Source organism: Onychomys torridus, chromosome 4, assembly GCF_903995425.1.
Source record: "Onychomys torridus chromosome 4, mOncTor1.1, whole genome shotgun sequence".
Lineage (NCBI taxonomy): Eukaryota > Metazoa > Chordata > Mammalia > Rodentia > Cricetidae > Onychomys > Onychomys torridus.
In genome coordinates, this window is record NC_050446.1 from 78,930,470 (window position 1) to 78,950,187 (window position 19,718).

At 45.3% G+C, this 19,718-nt stretch overlaps 1 protein-coding gene across 6 annotated transcripts in view; it reads right to left on the minus strand.

Annotated features, from left to right (window-relative positions):
- Positions 1–19,718, minus strand: part of Kiaa1549l (KIAA1549 like) — a 256,671-nt gene that overhangs the window by 31,294 nt on the left and 205,659 nt on the right. For all 6 annotated transcript variants that reach the window (XM_036184493.1, XM_036184492.1, XM_036184491.1 and 3 more), the window contains one exon: positions 15,725–15,854. In XM_036184493.1, the coding sequence (XP_036040386.1) occupies positions 15,725–15,854 (130 nt within the window). The remainder of the gene's footprint in view (positions 1–15,724; positions 15,855–19,718) is intronic.

The window sequence follows — 19,718 nt, forward strand, 5'->3', positions numbered from 1 at the left end:
ATTGTCAAGATGTCCGAGAAACACATCCATCATCAGTCACTGGGAAAATTATGTCACTTCAAATTCAGTGGAATGAGTGAGATGAAAAAGTATAATAGCAAATGCTTACGAGGCAGAGGAGTAGGGTTGAATAATCATTGCTGATGAGAAGGAGAAGCTTCCCACGCCTATAAGTCTGACTGTAGTTTATGAAACAGTCAGACCTATATGCCCACCTTACAGCCCGGAAACCCTATTCTGGTTATCTGGGGTATATGAGAACATATGTTCACGACACAACTAAATTCTTAGAGTAATTTTCATACTAGCTCTGAAGTGCAAACAACCCAAATATCCCGCAGTAGAATGACGAAAAAGCAAATAGCATTGGATTTATATGATAGACTAGTAACAGGAAAAAACAAGACACTGCTAATGCAGTGGGATAGATAAACTGGAGTGGAAGAAGTCAGGCACACAGTCTATACTGAACAATTCATTTGAGTCCAGAAAGAAGCAGGGCCATGAGGGTGGGTATCAGAATAGTTGCCCCTGGAAGGGTGATGCTTACTGAAAGGGGAATGAGGGAACCATCTGTGGTGGGTGGGTAGGTGAGAGAGAGAAAGCTTCTGTATTTTGATTGGGCTGGTGGTTGCAAGGGTCTGCACATTTTCCACAGATCAGAGTACTTTACTATATATCAGTTTCACCATGATAAAACAAAATGGGTTGTGGCAGCAGAGCTGGTTTGAAGGGGCTAGTCAGGGAAGATGTGCCTGAGGAGCTGGTATTTCTGAAGACTTGAGGGCAAAGGGGCTGGCTATGTACTTATCACTGGGAGGGCTTCATAAAAAGCCCTAAAGTAGGAAAGAGTTTAGAGCATGTGAAACAGAGAAAGAACCACTATGGAATGAATTGTGACCCCCAAATTCATACCCTGCAGAGGTATTCCCCGGGACTCAGGATGTGATCCTGTTTGGGGGTCTTTTAGAGAGGTGATCAAGTTAAAATGAAGTCATTTGCATGGGCCCTAAACCAACACTATAGATGTCCTTCTAAGGGGGACATTTGGATACAGACATCTATAGTGGAAAGACAGCTGACAATCCGCAGGACTTCCATCTGCACACCAGGGCAAACTAATCCTGCCCACACCTTGACCTAAGACTCCTGGTCCCCAGCACTCTGAGGAAGTAAACTTCTATTATTGACACCATTTTGTGCTCTAGCAAACTAAGACATGACCTTGTGGCTGAAGCTCCAATTGCCAGGATTGGGGCTGATCCCAAAAGGTCCCGAAGGCCATGGAAAGAAGGTTGGACTGTTTTCAGAGGGCAATAGCAAACACCTAGAGACTTCTAAGCAGGAGGGAAGAGCGGCTGGAATTTCTAGGAAGTTACTAGGAGGCCCATGCACTATTCCAGGCAAGATGAGAGGGCAGGGGTTTGATGAGGGTGGTCATGGCAAAGACAGTGTGGTGACTTCATGACACAGTCTGGAAGAGGACCAACAGGACTTGATGGATTAGAAGTGGGAGAAACGAAGAGGGAGGATGGAATTAGGCTGAGCCCTTTCCTAAGAGGAACTGCACTGTTTGTACATTTGATGTTCCCCAAGCTCCCCAAGTCTGTGTCTTCCTCTGGGCCCTTCCATTTGCTGTTCCATTATTGGGAGCTCTCTTTCCCCAGGCTAACGTGTGTGGCTCTCTGATGTGAGGTCCTTGCTCAGAAGTGACTTTCCCAGAGACCTTTGCCCTTAGCTAAGATATTAAGACCAGTCCCTGTCATTCTCTACCGTTCACTCTGCTCCTTGGCTCTCCAGTGTCCCTTTGGCATTCCCCTGCCCATCTTTGTGCCTTTAATTCCATTCTCCTACTGGACTGCAAGGTCCTGGAGGGCAGAGACTTGCCCTGTTTCTTGCTGAGTCCCCAAATGGCACATAGTGAGACCTTAATAAATACTCATGGAATGAAAGGGTGCAAAGTAGTTTTAAAATCCTAAAGAACATCTATTTAAAGGTCTTCAGCAGAAAAGGAATCTTCACAGTTCTAGATGAACTAGACAGTCATATTTTAAATGGAGCTGAAGGGCTTGTAAGAGTTTGTATTCTAGAATCCCAGTTATGACCCCAAAGCAGAGGAACATCTCACAGGCCTCTCCTTTCCATACTCGTCCTCACCCAGACACTGCATTTTAGAGTACAAAAGTTTGAAAAGCCCCCTCCAAAATTTGCCACAAGGCTCTGCTTTTCTCCTTGGTGCTAACCACAGCTCCACCTTCCAGGAGAACAGTCTCCACAAATCCTACATCTGCCTGGCAAGGGCCCAAGAGCAGGCCGGAAAGGATGGTTACTAAGATGGGTCCTGGGCATGGATCTGGCTCTTGTCTGTTTCCCTTACCACTAATCATGGTCCTGGGGTCCACACAGCGCAGCCCACCTCCCCCATTTAACACATGCTCTGGATCTCACAAGCCCACGTGCTACCCGCCTCACTGGAAGCAGGGATATATTTAGAAAGCTGCCTCTGGAAAACTAACTCCAGGGGCTCTGCCTTTGTGGAATTCGGCACAGGAGTGGAGAGGCCTCTGCAGCCACTTCCTTCTGAGCCCACATCTCGAATCAGTCTCTACCAATAAAGCGATACTGGCCTTCATCAGCATAGGCTGTGGTCCAAAGAAGTGGGTGAGGACTTCTTACACCTGCAAAATTTCACATCCATTCCTGGGACCCACTGCAGTCATACAGGCCACGGGGTGAGAAGACAGCATTGTTTCTGTGTTCTGGGCAAGCTGAAGAAACAGGATGGGGTTTCTTCATTGACTTTTAATCTTCCCAGGAGTGAGAACTGAGACCACATGGAGAGGACAGTGAGAGACAGGAGGCATCCTCATTCTTCACTATCATCCCTGCTCCTAAACAAACCTCCTTAGCAGCAGGAGCCTGAGAGGGCAGGTTCCAGCGTTTCTGTCCCTTAGCCTGCTGTCCTTCATTTACAGTGGGAGTTCAGTACTGAGTAGATTAAAATATCCCATGAGGCCACACTGTTTGGGAAAGTGTGACCTTTGGAGGTGTGGCCATGTGCTGGAGTGACATGAAAAGGTCTCAGGTACCCATCACCAAACCCATCACACCTAAAAAGGTTCCCTTTGGGTACTATGAGCCCTTTCCTTGGTGTAGGACACATTTCACAGAAGATGGGAGATGTCTACAGGGCTGCGGTGGAAAGGAGGCAGAAGACAGAGCATCACTCACCCCTGATGGAGTCTGAGAGCTGTGGGTACCACTGTTGCCTGCCTGCCTGCCTCCCTCCTACATACGGCTCTGCCAGCATCAGCCAATTTGTTCTCACAGTAATCCTGTGAGGGAAAACCATGTTTGTTCCCATTTTATACACAGGCACACTAAAGCACAGATAGGTGAAGTTCTACCCATAATTCACACAGCTAGGTGGCAGTTCAGCTCCAGAATCTGTGATTGCAGTTCCTGCCTTGCTTGTGAACTTTGAGAGTGGTCAATAAGCCACAGTCACCGGGTTAAAAACTACTGTTTCCAAAGGAGTCCGTCTGAAAGCCTCTTGGGAAGTTGTTTTGTTTTGTACTTTGAGATGAATCACCTTGGCTGAGCTGGTGCTGCAGGCCAGGAAGGTCCTCTCCTGTGAGTCAGCACTGCTTCGTAGCTGACAGACTATCCCCACATCTACCCTGATATGCTCTTCCTCCTCTTCAGCCTTGCAAAAGTCTGACAGCAGTACAAAACAAAACAAAACAAAACAAAAAACCCCACAAAACCCTCTTTGGCAGCCCCTCTTTGAAATCCACCTCTGATGCACACACTTCCAACTGGACTTGGACTTCCCAACCCCACAGTGAACAGCTGAGGTACCACCCTGGTGCCCTGGTACCACCCAGGCTGGCTGTGTCCTGAGTGGCCACCCAAAGAGGACAGGCTGACATGGAAGGGGACAGTGGCATGGAGGAGTGTGCTGGGCTTCCTTAGAGAGGAGCCTTCCTCTAGCAGCGAGTACTGTGACAGCCTTGGCGTCCATCCTCTCCCTACCCATGTTCTAGTTTGGTTTTATTGCTGTGACAAAACACTGACCCAAAGCACTTGGGGAGGGGAGGGTTTATCTCATCTTACACTTCCAGGAAATAGTCCATCACTGAGGGAGGTCAGGACAGGTGTTCAGGGAAGGAATCTGGAGGCAGGAACCTGGAGCCAGGAACTGAAGCAGAGACTCTGGAAGAATGCTGCTTCCTGGCTTGCTCAGGCTGCTATCTTATGTAATTCAGGGGTAGCACCTCCCACGGTGGGCCAGGCCTTCCCACATCAATCATTAAGCAAGAAAATGTTCCACAGACTTGCCTACAAGTCAGTCTGATGGAGGCAATTCCTCAGTCGAGGTTCCCTCTTCCCAGGTGACTTTGGTTTGTGACAAGTCGACAAAACCAAACCAGCATACCCTATGTCTCAGCCAGGGGCTCTGGGTGGGACAAAGCCTGTGCCAGGGCTACTGGCTAGGCCTGGCTTGGGTAAGTCAATTAGTGTTGTGGCTCTTGCTGTTACGAATTGACTTGACGGACACAGAACTGGGCATTCACTTTATGGTGGCGCAATTGGAGTAAAAATTCTAAATTTTGTTTCATAATCAGGACATGAATTTTCTGCTGTGCTGGTCAATGCAAGGGGCAGTTGTGATGGGTGGGACTGCTGCAGCCACTCATTAGAGAGAAGCAAGCCTGTGCCTAAGGAGACCCAGCCCTGTATAATGTGGAGGGATGAACTGACATATCAATCAAACTGTCCTGAACTTACCATAACTAATGCATTCCCTATTGTTTGAAAATGGTTTGAGTGGCATTGAGTATCCTGTTGCTTTCAGCCAGAGCATCTGAACCAATCACCACCACTCACTACAAACAGCAGTGTGCACAAGTATGCGTCTACAGCTTCCATAGTGCTTGTGTGATTCAGGGGGATGAATGTGCCCACTTTACAAGTTTCAGCTCAGGGGTCACCTTTTCTGGTTGACACCCTTGTTTGTTCATTTGCTCAACAAATAGAGATACTGCATATACTGTATGCCAGCTCCTATCCTGAGTGCTGAGGTTTCATGAATAAAACATAATTTCTGCCCTTGAAGAGTCAACTGGAGAAATAATACAAATAAACCAACAAGCAGAAGCCAGGGGTGGGAGTTAAGGACTGTGGGCTGAGGACTAGGTATTACTGGAACAACAACAACAACAACAACAAAAAAAGGATGGGCATCTAAGCCAAACCCATAGACAGGCATGGGGGGGGGGTTGGAAGAGACTGTGGGCAAGATGACATTTAAAGTAAGTTCTGAAAGCACTGCCCACACCAGCATCTTTACCTGGAGAGGTATGTAGGGCAATGTCTTGAGATATTTTTGGTTGTCGTGACTGGGAGGGGCTACTGGCAGCTCCCAGGTAGAGCCAAGGATGCTGTCCAACAAAAAGCACATGAAGACTAACCAGCCCCAAGTCTTAACATCAGATGAAGCAGGCAGGAAGACGTGCTTTCCACAGAGCAATAAGCACATAATACAGGGAGCAAAGAAATCACGTGACACAACACACTTGGGGAAGGGCATCTGGGTTGCAGCTGATGGGTCAGGTGATGGAGTGGAAGTACCAGCTAGCAGAACATGGCTGGCTCAGCCACAGCACCTAAGTCTTGAGCTGCTGGGAACTTAGATTCGAGATCCAGACTCAAAGCTCTAGGAGTCACAAGAAGATATGGAGGCAGAGTGTGTGGAGGCAGAGTGTGTGGTGTTGTAGACGTTGCTCAGTCCGTGGTGGTGAGCGATAGTTACTACACTGGGCAGTGGCTGTGGGACATCCAGGGAAGATCAGACCTCCTGAAGGACTCTCTCTTCCCCTACCCAAGTTCATTGTCACAGAAAACCTGTACCTTTCTGCACCATTAATCATAACTTGGGACAGGCCCCAGAATTGATTCAGCATCCCCTCTGTCTTAGTTAGGGTTTTTATTGCTGTGAAGAGACACTATGACCACAAAAACTCTTATAAAGTAAATCATTTAATTGGGGTCACTCACTTATAGTTTCAAAGGTTTAATCCATTATCATCATGATGGGGAGCATGATGCGTGCAGGCAGATGTGGTGTTGGACCTGAGAGTGCTACATCTTGCAGGCAACAGGAAGTTGACTGACTGACACTGAGGGAAGCTTGAGCAAAGGAGACCTCAAAGCCTGCCCACACAGTGACATACTTCCTCCCACATGGCCACACCTCCTAATAGCACCACTCTCTTTGGGGGCCATTTTCTTCAAACCACCACACCCTCCCAGAGTCTCACCCAGGTAGGACAGTAGAACTTCACATATGAAGCTTAGATACTCATGCCAGTAGAGAAGGTAAAATCATGAAGAGTTAAGTTTCTGAAAATTCCCTTAAAGAACCCATGCAGGACTGCATACATGGCCTTGTGCATAGTCTTATAGAAAGTAGGAAAAAAGTATATACAAGGTGAACAGAATATACATAAGTTTTTTAGCAATAGGTTAACTTTTTTTTTTTCTTTGAGGGCCATGTTGTTGAATTTGAATCAGTTAAATGCATACAGCCTGTAATGGTTTTATCATACTCAATAAGTATGATGGATACAGGCCAGGGTGGCACAGCCTTCAATCCAGGACTTGGGTTACAGAAGCGGGCTGATCTCTGTGAGTTGGAGGGTAGCCTGGTCAGCATAGTGAGCTCCAGGTTAGCCAGGGCTACATCATTAGACCTTGTTTCTATCTCCTCCACAAAAGTATGATGGGCAGTGGAAGGGACAGTGAATCCCCAGGAGTGTTCTCATGTCTACGCTGACAGGCATTGACTCCCCAAAGGCTTAGGGACCCACAGGTAGGCCAAAGGGCACATAGGCATAGAAGAAACTAGAAGACCAGGATTGCTTCTCAGGACAAGAGGGCCCAGGTGCCAGGCACCTCTCCAGCTGTCAGCCTCAGAGATCAGCTCTTGCTAGGAACACCCATCCATAGCTAAAGACAAGAACCTTATCCAAAGATACCCAATGACTGGTCTATGAATCCACTGCTTCACTCAAACTCAGCACAACCCTGCAGGGCCATCTATACTCCAGTGAAAGTCATCTGAGACCCAATGGAATCTGCACCATGGTCTGTCTTCTAACTCTGCCCAGTCCTGCTTTCCCCGCTTTGACAACAGGTATTTATGTAAAGATCATACTGCATTCAGGGGCTACCCTAAAGTCACAGGTCTGAGAGTCCGAGAGAAGCTACAATGCCCAGGTAGGAGCCCAGGATGAGAGCAGGCAGATCTAGAGCTGGGGCTCTGATGGAATGAGCAGGTGGATAACACCTGAGTGGTCCTGGCCGAAGGGAAGGATTGTCACTTGTCAGTGGGACGCTGTCTTCATGGAAGAGAAGCGCTGGGCCTACAGGGCCATGTATGGCTCTGAGTAGAGTTACTCAGGTACTCTGACATCCTTCCTGCTGCCTCACAACCCTGTCAACAAGAATTCCACCTTTTACTCCCTCCCCTGAACCTTACTAAGTGGCTTCCATCTTGGTAAGGTCAGCATCTTCCTGGACAGCCCTAGCTTGATGAGATTAGGACTTCATCCACAGCTCCTTTACCACAAGGACCTCAACCCCTGCCTTGGGTTCTCCCAGAGAGTCCGAGTTCCCATTACCAGATGATCTCCTTTGGACTGGAAGTTCTATAAAAATACAACGTACTGCAAATGGACTTCAGGTAATATATCAAATTAAGGTCACTACTGCACAAATTAGTTGGCAGAAGTGGGGGGAAAGAGGTTAAATTCTGAGATGGGGGACTATGTAGAAAAGTTCCAGGTGAGATAGGGTTAAACACAAGAGATGCTAGCTAAGGGAGCAACATGCAGGTTGCTTCTAGAATAAACAACAAAACCACTTGGAGGAAAGGGCAAAGTCCCAAGTCTAGCTCTTTGCTTCCCAGGGAAGTCAAAAGCTGACAGGACCCTCAGTAGGAATGTTTCCAACACTGGAGGACATACCTGTGATCTGCCTTGGTCTCTATGAAAGCCAAAAGATGCTGAGAGGTAGTAAGTTGGGGTCAGAACAGTTTGCATTCATAACAAGATTACCTAGGAGACCCCAGAGTTGCTATGGCCTGTTGCATACAGTCAGGGCAGCTTTCTAGATCATATTTTATTTCATTCTTTATGGAATCCATCAAAATAACTGTTTCAACTCCTTGGTCTCCTTCTAGGAACCACAGCTCATCTGTAACTAAGGGAGCTGGCAGCCCTGTTAGCACATGGCCACTCATATAAACACCCATTACACAAGAAAAAGTGTATCCAGGCTTCACGAGCTGTTGGAGATTGAGATCTGAGCCAGTGGTCATCCCCCCATATCTCTATGATAATTACTTTTCATTGTCAACGTGATTGGATTTAGCATCATCACAGAAACATAACCCTGAGTATGTCTATGAGGGAGTTTCCAGAAAGGTTTAACTCAGCAGAGAAGACTAGTCCCAAACAGTGACACTGTCCCCTGGGTTAGGGTCCCAGAGGGAACAAAAAGGAGTTGGTGAGTTGAGCACCCATATCCATCTCTCTCTGCTCTTGGCTGTGGACACAATGTGCCCAGCTGTCATACCCTCCTGCGGCCAGACCTTCACTGCTATCATGGAACGGACCCTCAGAGTGTAAGCCAAAACAAACCATTTCTTCCTCAAGTTGCTTTTCTCAGAGCAATGAGAAAGGTCACTAATACGGAAAACTGGTGACTAAAATGGACCCATTGTTGTGATAAACCTAACCATGAGGTCTTCAGATCTCTGGAACTGTTTTGTATGAGGAATGTGGAAGAGTTTGGAGCTCCCGACTAGGAAGTTGTGGTTCACTTTGGCAGCCAGCATCGTTGGTCACATGGGACCCCATATGAACCCAGGGAAAGATCAATATTCAAAATCTAAAATACAAATTCTTCTGAATACATATTGATTTAATCACCACCATGAAGGAAAAATGTCACAAATAAAACCCTCATGTGTCAGGGGCCACCTGTAGCTCTACAATATGGAACTTCAGGCAAAGCATTTGAGAGAAATTTCAGAGAATCAGCTTATAATGAAGGTCTGGGAGTTAGACAGATCCCTGCGAGGCACAGGGACCACAGACAATAAAGATGGCAAACTTTCAGCTTCTTCTTCACCTTCCTTATCTGAGATGAGGCAAGGCCTGGTAGCTTGAGACAATGGCCTGGTAGGCATTCCTCTCCCACAAAGAGGACACACCTGCCAGCAAAAGCTTTGAAGAAGTTCAAGGCCCAGCCAGGCCAGGGTTACCCAAAGTGGTGGGCCTATAAGCTTCCCTGTCGTTGTTTAAACTGACCAAATTAAGAGAAGAGGACCCCAATTCCAGCTACCAAAGACTCTTAAAACCCTCAGCCCTCAAGGAGGGCCTAGATTTCGGCTTCCTGGGCCCCCCTCTTCCGTGCAGAGGCCCCTGTTCTGTGTTCCTTGCTGTGTATGTGTCCCTTTCCACCATTACTAGAAGCTGGTTTTCATCTGTTGATTCTTTCTGCCTGCTGTGTCTGAGATTCTCCATGCTGCTACCTGTTGTGCTTGAGATTTCCCCCTGCCTTTAATTCTATAACCGGCAGAGAAGACACTCAATTCAGTCCCCTAGCTGGTAACAATGGCATTTTTGAGAGGTTAATATTCATCCTCAAAGCTGGAGGTCAAACAGTCATTTCAGGTGCTCCCCCACTGTCAAGACTGAGAGCTGTCTCCATTTCTGTCGTAGACTTGAAAACACACAATCTCCCAGAAACACCTCAGGTGCCTTCTGGGGTAGGGAAAGCCTTTTTTTGTTTGTTTGTTTGTTTGTTTGTTTTCTTTAAAGACTGTAGCCCCTGGTAGGTCAACCATGCTCCAGTGGATAGTGGATAGCCCCACACCCATGACTATATGGATGGTACAAATTGGATCAGGACAAGAAGTTAAGTGGGGTTGGGGAACAGAGGGCAGATCTTGGAGGGTGAGAGTTTAATACGATAAAAAGAAAGAAAGGAAGGAAGAAAGAAAGATAAAGAGAGAGAAAGAAAGAAAGAAAGACAGACAGACAGGTAGGTAGGTAGGTAGGTAGGTAGGTAGATAGATAGATAGATAGATAGATAGATAGATAGATAGATAGATAGACAGACAGACAGACAGACAGACCTCAGGGCTTGTGATGTACCTCAGTGATAGAATGACTGTCTAGCTAGCATGCAGGAAGCCTTGGGTTACTTAGCCAGCATTGCAAGGCAAAGAAACAAATGTCCCCTAAAAGGGACAAAATAACCAGCCAAGGAGTGCGTTTTTAATTCTGGGGATGATTTGAATGTTTCCAGCCCTCTAGAAGCCAAGCCTGCTCCATCTGTGCACATTGGGTAAGCGGTTGGGCTGGTACAGGAAGAAGTCATTTCAGTCCTTATTCTGCCCAAAAATCAGAGTAGGACATTTCTTTTATTCATGAATTAATTATTTTCTACATAATTTTCATTCATAAAGTCACATTTTATTTTATTTTAACATAGGCTTTAAAAAGGTTTTTTTTTTTTTTAAATTATGTTTTAAAAATTATGTCATGTGAGTGCAGGTTCCTTAGGAGGCCAGAAGATGGCATCAGATGCTGTGGAGCTGGAGTCACAGGTGGTTGTGAGTCACCAGGGTAGGTGTTAGGATCCAGTCCCCACCCTCTGCAAAGGTATGACATACATCCCAACTGCTGAGCCATCTCTCCAGCTCAGAAAGCAACATTTTACGTAAGATTTATAAAATCTAGAGAGATGGTCAGCAGGTAAGAGTGCTTGCTGCTCTTGCAGAGGACCAGAGTTCTGTTCCCAGGACTCACACGGGGTGGCTCACAAAGGCTGAGAAGCTAGGCCTGCTGACTCTGATACCCTCATCTTGCTTCCATGGGTACCAGCACACTCAGGCATGCTCAGACACAAATATACATACACAATCCAAATGAATAAACAATAAAAATCAATGCCTTTAAAGGAGTTAGGCATGACCATATGCACCTGTAACCCCAGGGCAAGGGGTAGAGGGTGTGGAGACTTGGGGTGACTGAAGCTTGCTGGCCAGCCTAAATGGAAAAACAGTGAGTTCCAAGTTTAGTGAAAAACTCTGTCTTGGGGGAAAGGTGGGTGGAGAGTGATATTGGAAGATACCTGAAGTCTTACTCTGGCCTCTACACAGGCACACATGGGCGTGCAAGCACCTACACACACAGGTGCATACACACATGCACACATACATACACCATGCACAACAAACATGTACACACACATATACACAAAGATAAGCTTTTTAAAATTTTAGAGGCTCCCTCTTCTTTGTACATTAGTCTGATATTCTGTTTTCTTCCTGCTATATGCATTAGGAGGAATTAAGTTCAAAGCCAAAAATGGTTTAATTATCTAGTCTGCCTGTTAAGAGTGATCAGTTTAGGACATCTTTTTAAACATACTTCATCCTTTTATCATGAGTGTGTACTCTTAGAAAACGACCCTAATTAGGTCACTAATCACTCAGTGTCCTGGCTGATGGAGGGAGGAGGATGTTCGGAGTAGCTTCTGCAAAACATGGCAGTTCCAAACTTTCACAGGGCTCTCTCCTCTGCAGATCCAACAGCTCTGGCTAGATGGGAAACTTTTCTTTTAATATTTATTTATTATTAGATTGCTTTCATACAATGTATTTTGTTCATGTTCTTCCCCCTGCATCTCCTCCAAGATCCCCTTACCTCCCTATCCATCCAACTTCATTCTCTCTCTCTATCTCAAAACAACCAAAAAAAACCTCACCAAGACTGAATATTAAAACAAACAAACAAAAACAAATACAACAAAAATTACCAAAATAAAACAAAAAGCACATGCAGAAAGAACATGGAGTCTGTTTTGTGTTGGTCAACTGCTTGCGGGCATGAGGCCTGTCTGGAGTGTGACTGATTTACTTGGTGTCACTCCACTGGAGAAAGCTGGTTCCCCTTTCCTGGCAAGTGCATGTATCTTCTTGGTTAGGGGTGGGGCTGAGTCTGCTTCCCCTTCCTAGTGCTGAGATTTCATCTGGCTTGAACCTGCACAGGTCTTATGCATGTGTCTTTGTCTCTGCGAATTCATATGTGGATCAGCCCTGTTGCGTCTGGAAGACACTGTTTCCTTGGAACCATCCACCACCTCTGGCTGTTATAATCTCTCCACCTCCTCTACTGGATAGCTCCCTAGGCCTTGAGGGACGGAGTTGATAAAGACATTCGGTTTAGTGCTGAGTGCTCCAAAGACTCTCACTCTCCACACCTTGTCCAGTTGTGGGTCTCTGTGTTAATTGCAATTTACTGCGAGAAGAAATTTCTCTGATGTGAGTTAAGGAATGCTGTAATCTGCATCCTAGCCCAGTGTGGCAGTTGATGGTCCCTAGGACAGAATGGTTCTGTGGGTCAGCGGGAGTCACAAATGAACGGAGATGTCCTCAAAGGAAGGGGCAGTGAAGAAAAACTAAGGGGGTCTGGAACCAAACCAAGAGACCAAGGGGCCTGAGGGGATGGAGGTGGGCTGGAAGGAGGCTATGGGAATTGTGCAACAGCCCAGGCTGCCTTCCATCCTGTGGCTAAGATTTGCTTGTGCAGCACACTTTACCTGCTTATTTGTGTATTTATTCATTTATTTCGATATGAAGGCTTTTCCTATGGGGATGTAAAGTAGTCAACGTTTGGTAAATTCAAAATTAAATCAATCTCCCTGATTTTTTTGTTCCCACAGCATTGAGTTTCCTTAACCTGGCAGAAAGGTCTAAATATTTTGGCCTAGTTTGCGATCTCCAGACCCAGGAGGCAGAACAGCACATTTCCAACCAAGTGACAGGTTCGCTGCTGGCCTAATGGATTCTTTTACCAGGAGGGCCTTGACACTTTTGGAAAATGAATGCATTGTTTAAAACTATCACTTACTTCTTTCCCTTCTTTATTTGCTGATCTTTTTTATTTTTATATAAGCTTTTCTACATAAGGATTCCTCTGAGACCTCACAACTGATCTCCCACAGAGGTTCAGAAATACAGGAGATGTCTTACGTGAGATCAGCTGCATAGCAGGAAGGAGGTATTGAGAAGTCACATTGCATGCTGGTTAAGAGCGTGAGCCCGGAAGGCAGACAGACTATGGATCTAGTCTGAGCCCTGGTTTCCTCTTCTGTGAAACGGGTATAATGACTGGAAACATGAAAATTCAACTATATAGCACACTAAAGTGAGCAGAATAGGACTTGATCTGTACTGTGCGGCCAAGGAAGGTTAACTACTTGTCATGAATGGTTCAAGAGACAGGAAGGGCAGTCCTGGTTCACAGTCTGAAGTCTTAGCATTATTTTCTGTATGAGCATTTGGCTTAAAGAAACTTACAATGTTTTAAAGAATAACGCATATATTTCAAAGAAAAGTACACACACACACACACACACACACACACACACACGTGCATACATGCATGCACACTCACACCCACATGTTTACACACATCAGTGAAGGCTGAGCAATTTATTATTCTAGGTAGTTTACTAACCTGACCTTCTAAAGTTGAAAGTTATTCTATATGGCTAAAAATGTGTTGTGTTCCTTCAAGATCAGTAGGAAACCTCTGGCCTATTTCCTCATAACTGTAAAAACATCTCTGCCTAGACTCTTACAAGAAACCTATTAATAGTTATCTTGGATGAAGAGCCTAGCATGTCTCAGGGGTTTGAGTGGAAGAAAATGTCCCCAAACTAGGCAAGCTTCTAGAAATGGTGCTCTTGGCCTCTTGACAGGGGTGGAAGGATGGAAACTTAAAACTTAGGCTGATTTTTCTAAAGCCAGGCTCTCATTTGCTTTTTTATTTATTTGTGTATATATGGGGGAGGTAACTTGTGTGTGGTGTGTGTGTGTTTATGCGTGTTTGAATATATATGGGGATGCCCATGTATGTGCATGTCTGTGGAGGCCCGAGAATGATGTGGGGAATTTTCCTCTATTACTCTTCCACCTTATTCACTGAGGCAGGGTCTCTCTGTCACACCCAGAGCTCACTGACACGGAAAGTCTCGCTAGCCAGCTTGCTCTGGGGATCCTTCGTCTCTGCCTTCTGAATCTTAGGCTGTCATGTCTACCTGGCATCTACCTGGGTTTCTGGGCTTGAAGTCCTATCTTCCCAGCAGTGTGGCAAGCACTTTAACTGCTCAGCCATTTCTCAGGTTGCTTCTCCTTATTTTTTGAGACAGTGTCTCTCATTGAACTTGAACCACATCTTTTCAGCTAGGGCAGAGGTCACAGGCATTTGCAGCCATGCTTGATTTTAGCAGAGGTGTCTGAGGATCCACACTCTGGTCCTCTTATTTGAACAGCAGACCCTCTCACCCACAGAGCCATCTCCCTGGCCCAGAAATATTTCTTATAAAGGGAAAAAGTCTCTGTTAGGAGAGTTTAGCAGAAAAGCAAAGATGTAATATCAAAATACGAGGTCAGAGTGTCTAGATCTGCAAAGTGACAACCTCAAGCTGTTTTGTGAAGAAAAGACAGAGATTAGTATCACTGAAGGATAAGGATGAGTGGACGGGGACACTGATCAGTGAGGGAGTCTTGCTGAATGAGTCCAAGACCCTGGGTTCAGTGCCCCGCACTTGAGAAAAGAGATGAACATCACTATAACACAACATTAGATTTCAATCAAGAAAGATCATCAGAGACTCAAATTACCTCTTTTAAATTGGACCATTTAAAAAGCCCATTTTAAGTACTTAGAGCAAACAATGATTAATCTCAAAAGGGAAAAAAAAATCTTCTAGCCTTCAAATCAGCATGATATATTTAAAGAAATGAAGTGTCCTGTTCAAATCACCATTTCTCAAATTGTAAGTTTCTCCAGTATTTGAGTTGTTACTCTTGTTATACAAAAATTAATTTGTAATTAAAGAAATATTAAGGGGGAAGGGAAAGAAGCATTTTTTCCCATAACACTGAGATTACACGAAGATGCTTTGAAATTGTGAGGCAGGGAGAGTAGCAGTGTGCATCTCCACCTCAAGTGTGGGAACGTTCACACAAGCTCATGGGTGTAACTCCAAGTTCAGGAGGGCTCCGTCTCGAGGGAAGGAACTGGTTGGAGCCTCCTCATGTGGAGAAACCTGAAGGGCTGGAGGAGTGCTGGCAGTCTGGACACATCACTGAGCCCAGGCCTGTCAAACGGAAGCAGCTCTCACTGTTGGACATCTCATTGTTTCCATGGCTCACTAAGGAGTTACGAAATCAGGAACAAGTCCAAATTTTCAAAACTGTTATAGATTAAAAGCAGCCAGTGTTCCACGAACTCCTAGTGCATTGCTACAGCTGTTATCATGTTTCTACCAGTAAGAGGGAAGGAATTGAGACCATTTACAATCTCCCTTGAATTTGAGGTCAATAATACACTGTTTACAAAATAGAACAGTTTAGAAATCACAATCACTCTCACACGTCCCAAGCAGCTTACTTTGCAAAGGAGGAAAACAAACCACATGTCCCCCATCCCTAACACCCTTCCCCCATAACATAAAACCCAAACGGAACATTGCAGGGCATCTTGAAACTCCCCAAACATGTGGTAAACTGGAACATGCTGTATCCTCTGGCTTTCTGGGGAAAGCTTGCATCCACCCCAGTCCCCCAGACACTTACATCGTATCCACTGTTCCGGATTCCACGCCGGGGTCGCTCCCGTGTGACCAGAAGGTCCATCTCGGTTTCTCCTGGGCTTGGGCTGTTCAGAGACTGCCGGCTTCGGTAGACAGAGTTCTTCATCTGTTGCCTGAAGGAAATCCAACAACTGTTATGATGCAGCAAATGTCCTGACAGATGGAATTCTCCACTGATCCAAACCTACAGGCAACCAGTGGAGGGTTTGGATTGGCCTCAGAATCTCAGAACTGATGGTACTCAGTCTTTGGCTGTAAGAGGAAGTAGGGGAACAAGGTACCCTACCCCGTGAGCTGCCCAAGATGCTATAATTATTTAGCTGAATTATACATTCTTTCATATCAAATTAGGCAACTACAATCAATTAGAGTAGAGCAGCCTCATCTAAAATTCTGCTGATGGTAAGGCTGGGGGTTCTCTGCTGACCCTCGAGGACAGCTAACATTGCAGAACAAACTTGCCTTTGCTGACTCTGTTGACTCAACAGCCTCCTGGTCCTTTTTCATCTTTTAGATTTCAGGCATGGACTCCTACAATGTGTTAGTAAATGAAGCCTATAGAGAACGGGCCACTTTGAATGCTATGATCACTGATCGATTTCTTTTCTTTCCTTGGCGAAGACAATAAGCCTGAAGGCGACTTGGGGCCTATTCAGCTAGCCAGCCAACCAGTCACCAATTTTTTAATTAAAATTTTATTTATTTATTTATTTATTTTACCAAGTGCCTAGTGGTATGTACTAAGTACCTGGAAGCTGAACATCCATGACCTTGGTACTTCTTCTGTTTGTACCCCATGGGGGGGACAAACTGGCATGCTAACTTCTGAGTGATTAGTATTATTAATAAAAATAAGGAGGGCTGGGGAGTTGGCTTACTTGGTAAAGTATCTTGCAAATATGAGGACCTGTGTTCAAGTCCCAGAATATATGTTGTTAATAATAATGATGATGATGGTAATAATAATAATATTAATAAAGTCAGGTGTGGTAAAGCATACTTGTAATCCCAGCACTGGGGAGGCAGAGACAGGAGGACCTGTGGGTTCACTGGCTAGCCAGACTACCTACTTGACAAGTTCTAGGGCAATGAGAGACCTTGCCTCAACAGATAGTGGGTAAATTTTGAAGGATGATACCTAACAGCACAAATACACATGCACACATGCACACACACACACACACACACACACACACACACACACACACACATAAATAAAAATAAGAAGCTTAGACAAAGGGTAACCAGGAAGGTCAGAGAAGGCCTATTAAAGGAAGTGACCCTTTAGCTGAGTTCGAAATAGATGCAGCCCCTCAAGTGAGCCCAAAGCTCTTTAGGCCCAGGTAGCAGTAGCTTGTCCAAGGTGTCAACTCAGCTACTTCTCAAAGATTCATACATTTGCCACCATCCTGTTTCTGCTTGTCGATGGAGGAATCTGTCTACAGAGGGGACAGAGAGCAGCCACATAGAGAGAACACTGGAATGCTTTTTTCCTCCCACAAGCGGCGACTTTTGTCTGCAGGAGTGAGACCCACTAAGCACAGATGACTTCCATGGGATTCTGCAGAATGACAGAGGGCTTAAAAGTCCCCTTCACCCAACAGCAAAATAACTATGCCTCTAGACCATCTTCAGAGAACTCCTAAGTACTACCAATTACATGTTTCAGTTTAAGGATTCTAGATATTCATGTTTGGAGGAAAAGACCTGGCGTGTGCGAGCATGCACTCTCGCAAACACACACACACACATACACACACACACACACACACACACACACACACACACACACACACACACACAATTATTTTATGAATACAATAAGTTGCTTACAGCATTCAGTCACACAGGGACCAGCAAGAACTTCAAGGCAAGACTCCACCCTAGCTCTTAGCCATGAAAACAGCAGACACTCTTAAATCTCCTCCATCACCACCAGGAACCACACCGACTTTAAGAGAATCTGTTCTTTTTGCCTGCCTGGCTCCATGGTACTTGCCCTCTTGGTAAGTATAGCATGGTGCTTCTTGGAGGCTACCTTTCCTGCAGGGGTAGGAACTGGCTCAGATTGGACCACCACAGAATCATATCCCTACATCCATGTGATTGGTCAAGGAGGTGGGCACGTGACTTAAGTTGGGTCAGTGAGACTGAGTCTTGTGGCTACAGCCAGGAAAACTAGGAAAGAGGGGCTCTTTTGGATTTGAGGGACACAAACCTAGGGTTTCTTGCAGCTGGGTTTTTGCCATCATAAGGTTTTAGCCTACCTTCAAAAGAGGCTGGGAAAGTGAAGAGAAAGCGAAACCCAAATCAGTATAGTTCCCTTGATCTAGCCAGACTAAAGTTTTGGCCTTGCAGTAACGCTCAGTAATACAGTCCCCTTTTGTTTAACCAGTGTGTGCTGGATTTCCATTGTTAGCAAGCAAAAGAACCCTTGCTAATATGGCAGCATAAACCTTATATTATAAACTGTACCCTCTAGTTGTCTGAAACTAGAGGCTTCCTTTAGGAAAGGTTCCTGGGCACAGCAGGCAGTGAGCTGCATACATTTGGAGTGACTCGTGCCTTAAAGCAGATCCCAAAGAATTCGAATCCTTGACTTAATTACAACTATATTTTTGAGAAAAAAATAACCCGCACTTTATAGCTATCCAGCCAGTGTCAATTAGCCCATTAACAAAAGATGTACTAGTAAGAGCAGTGGCACAATAAGCAGGCAGATTGGCAATCGACAGTAGGTTATTTTGGAAGTATTAGACATATACTAATGAGGAACATGAACACGTTAAAAGCTTAGACCCTGGAGCACCCACTGGTTTATTGTGCCTTCAGAGAAAACATTGCATTACCATGGCTAACATTTTTTTTTTTTTTTTTTTTTTTTTTTTTTTTTTAGCAGTGCTGGGGACTGAACCCAGGGTCTTGCACATCCTAGGCAGGTGTGACCCTGTTGCTGAACTACCTCTTTAGCTCACTGTGCCAACCAGACTGTTATTTAACATGTTTCAATGACCAGAATTCCAATGTGGGCATGTGCCTGGTGTGTGACTGTCTACTTGGGGATAAATCAGGCTGCCATGTAAAGAGATGCTTATTCTAATCCATCGATTCTCCTAGGCACACTTGTTCTTATTTTGCTGTAATTTATAACATGTCAATTTGAGCTTTCCCACCCCCCTGACAATATTGCTGGGTGGGTTATGATGTGTTTTCCTTGAACCCTTAAGACCTTTTAACTTCATAGAGATTAAGAAAGCAGTTTCCAACTGTATATTCTATGGAACCCTGGCGTTCTGTAGAGATAGCCTAAGCTGCTGAGGAAGAGGATGTTGGGCTCTGTCAGAGCAACTCTGAATAGATTGCTGCCTTGTGTTAGCCCCGTAGATGCATGATCTATGAGGATTTGAATGCAAATGGTTTATTTTCAAGATGGCTCTGGAGAGCTAGGGAGTCGGGAGATGAGGAAAGGATGTATGGAAGTCAATAGAGGTACAAGAAAGAGTTGATTCATATTTAGGATACCTGGGGCTCAGACTCACTGGAAAAGTATAGGGGGTGGTGTTTTAATTATTATTGTTCAGTGTCAAGAGATGCCTGCCATTGAAAAGACAATTTATTACACCACACACTGAGCTCAAAGAAAGATCCAGGCCATGAGAGGGAGAAAGATAGGGTACACAGGTAGGTCAGAGGGAGAGAGGAGGAAGTGTAAGCAGAAGCCTTTACATTGTGGCTTCTGAGAGATGCAGTGGACAAGGCAGAAGAAGCAGGTGTGGGAAGAGCAGGTTTGGACAGTTATGGTAGACTCCAGAAGCTCAAGGATGATCTCCATTTGTCAAATGCTTGGCTCTTGGATCATGGTGATCCAGGGAGGTGGATACAGGCCTAGAATGAGGGTCCTGGAGGTCATCTAAAGGAGATGATTGAGGTATGGGTTTCCATCTGAAAAACACACTTGCAGGTGAGTCTTGTCACTC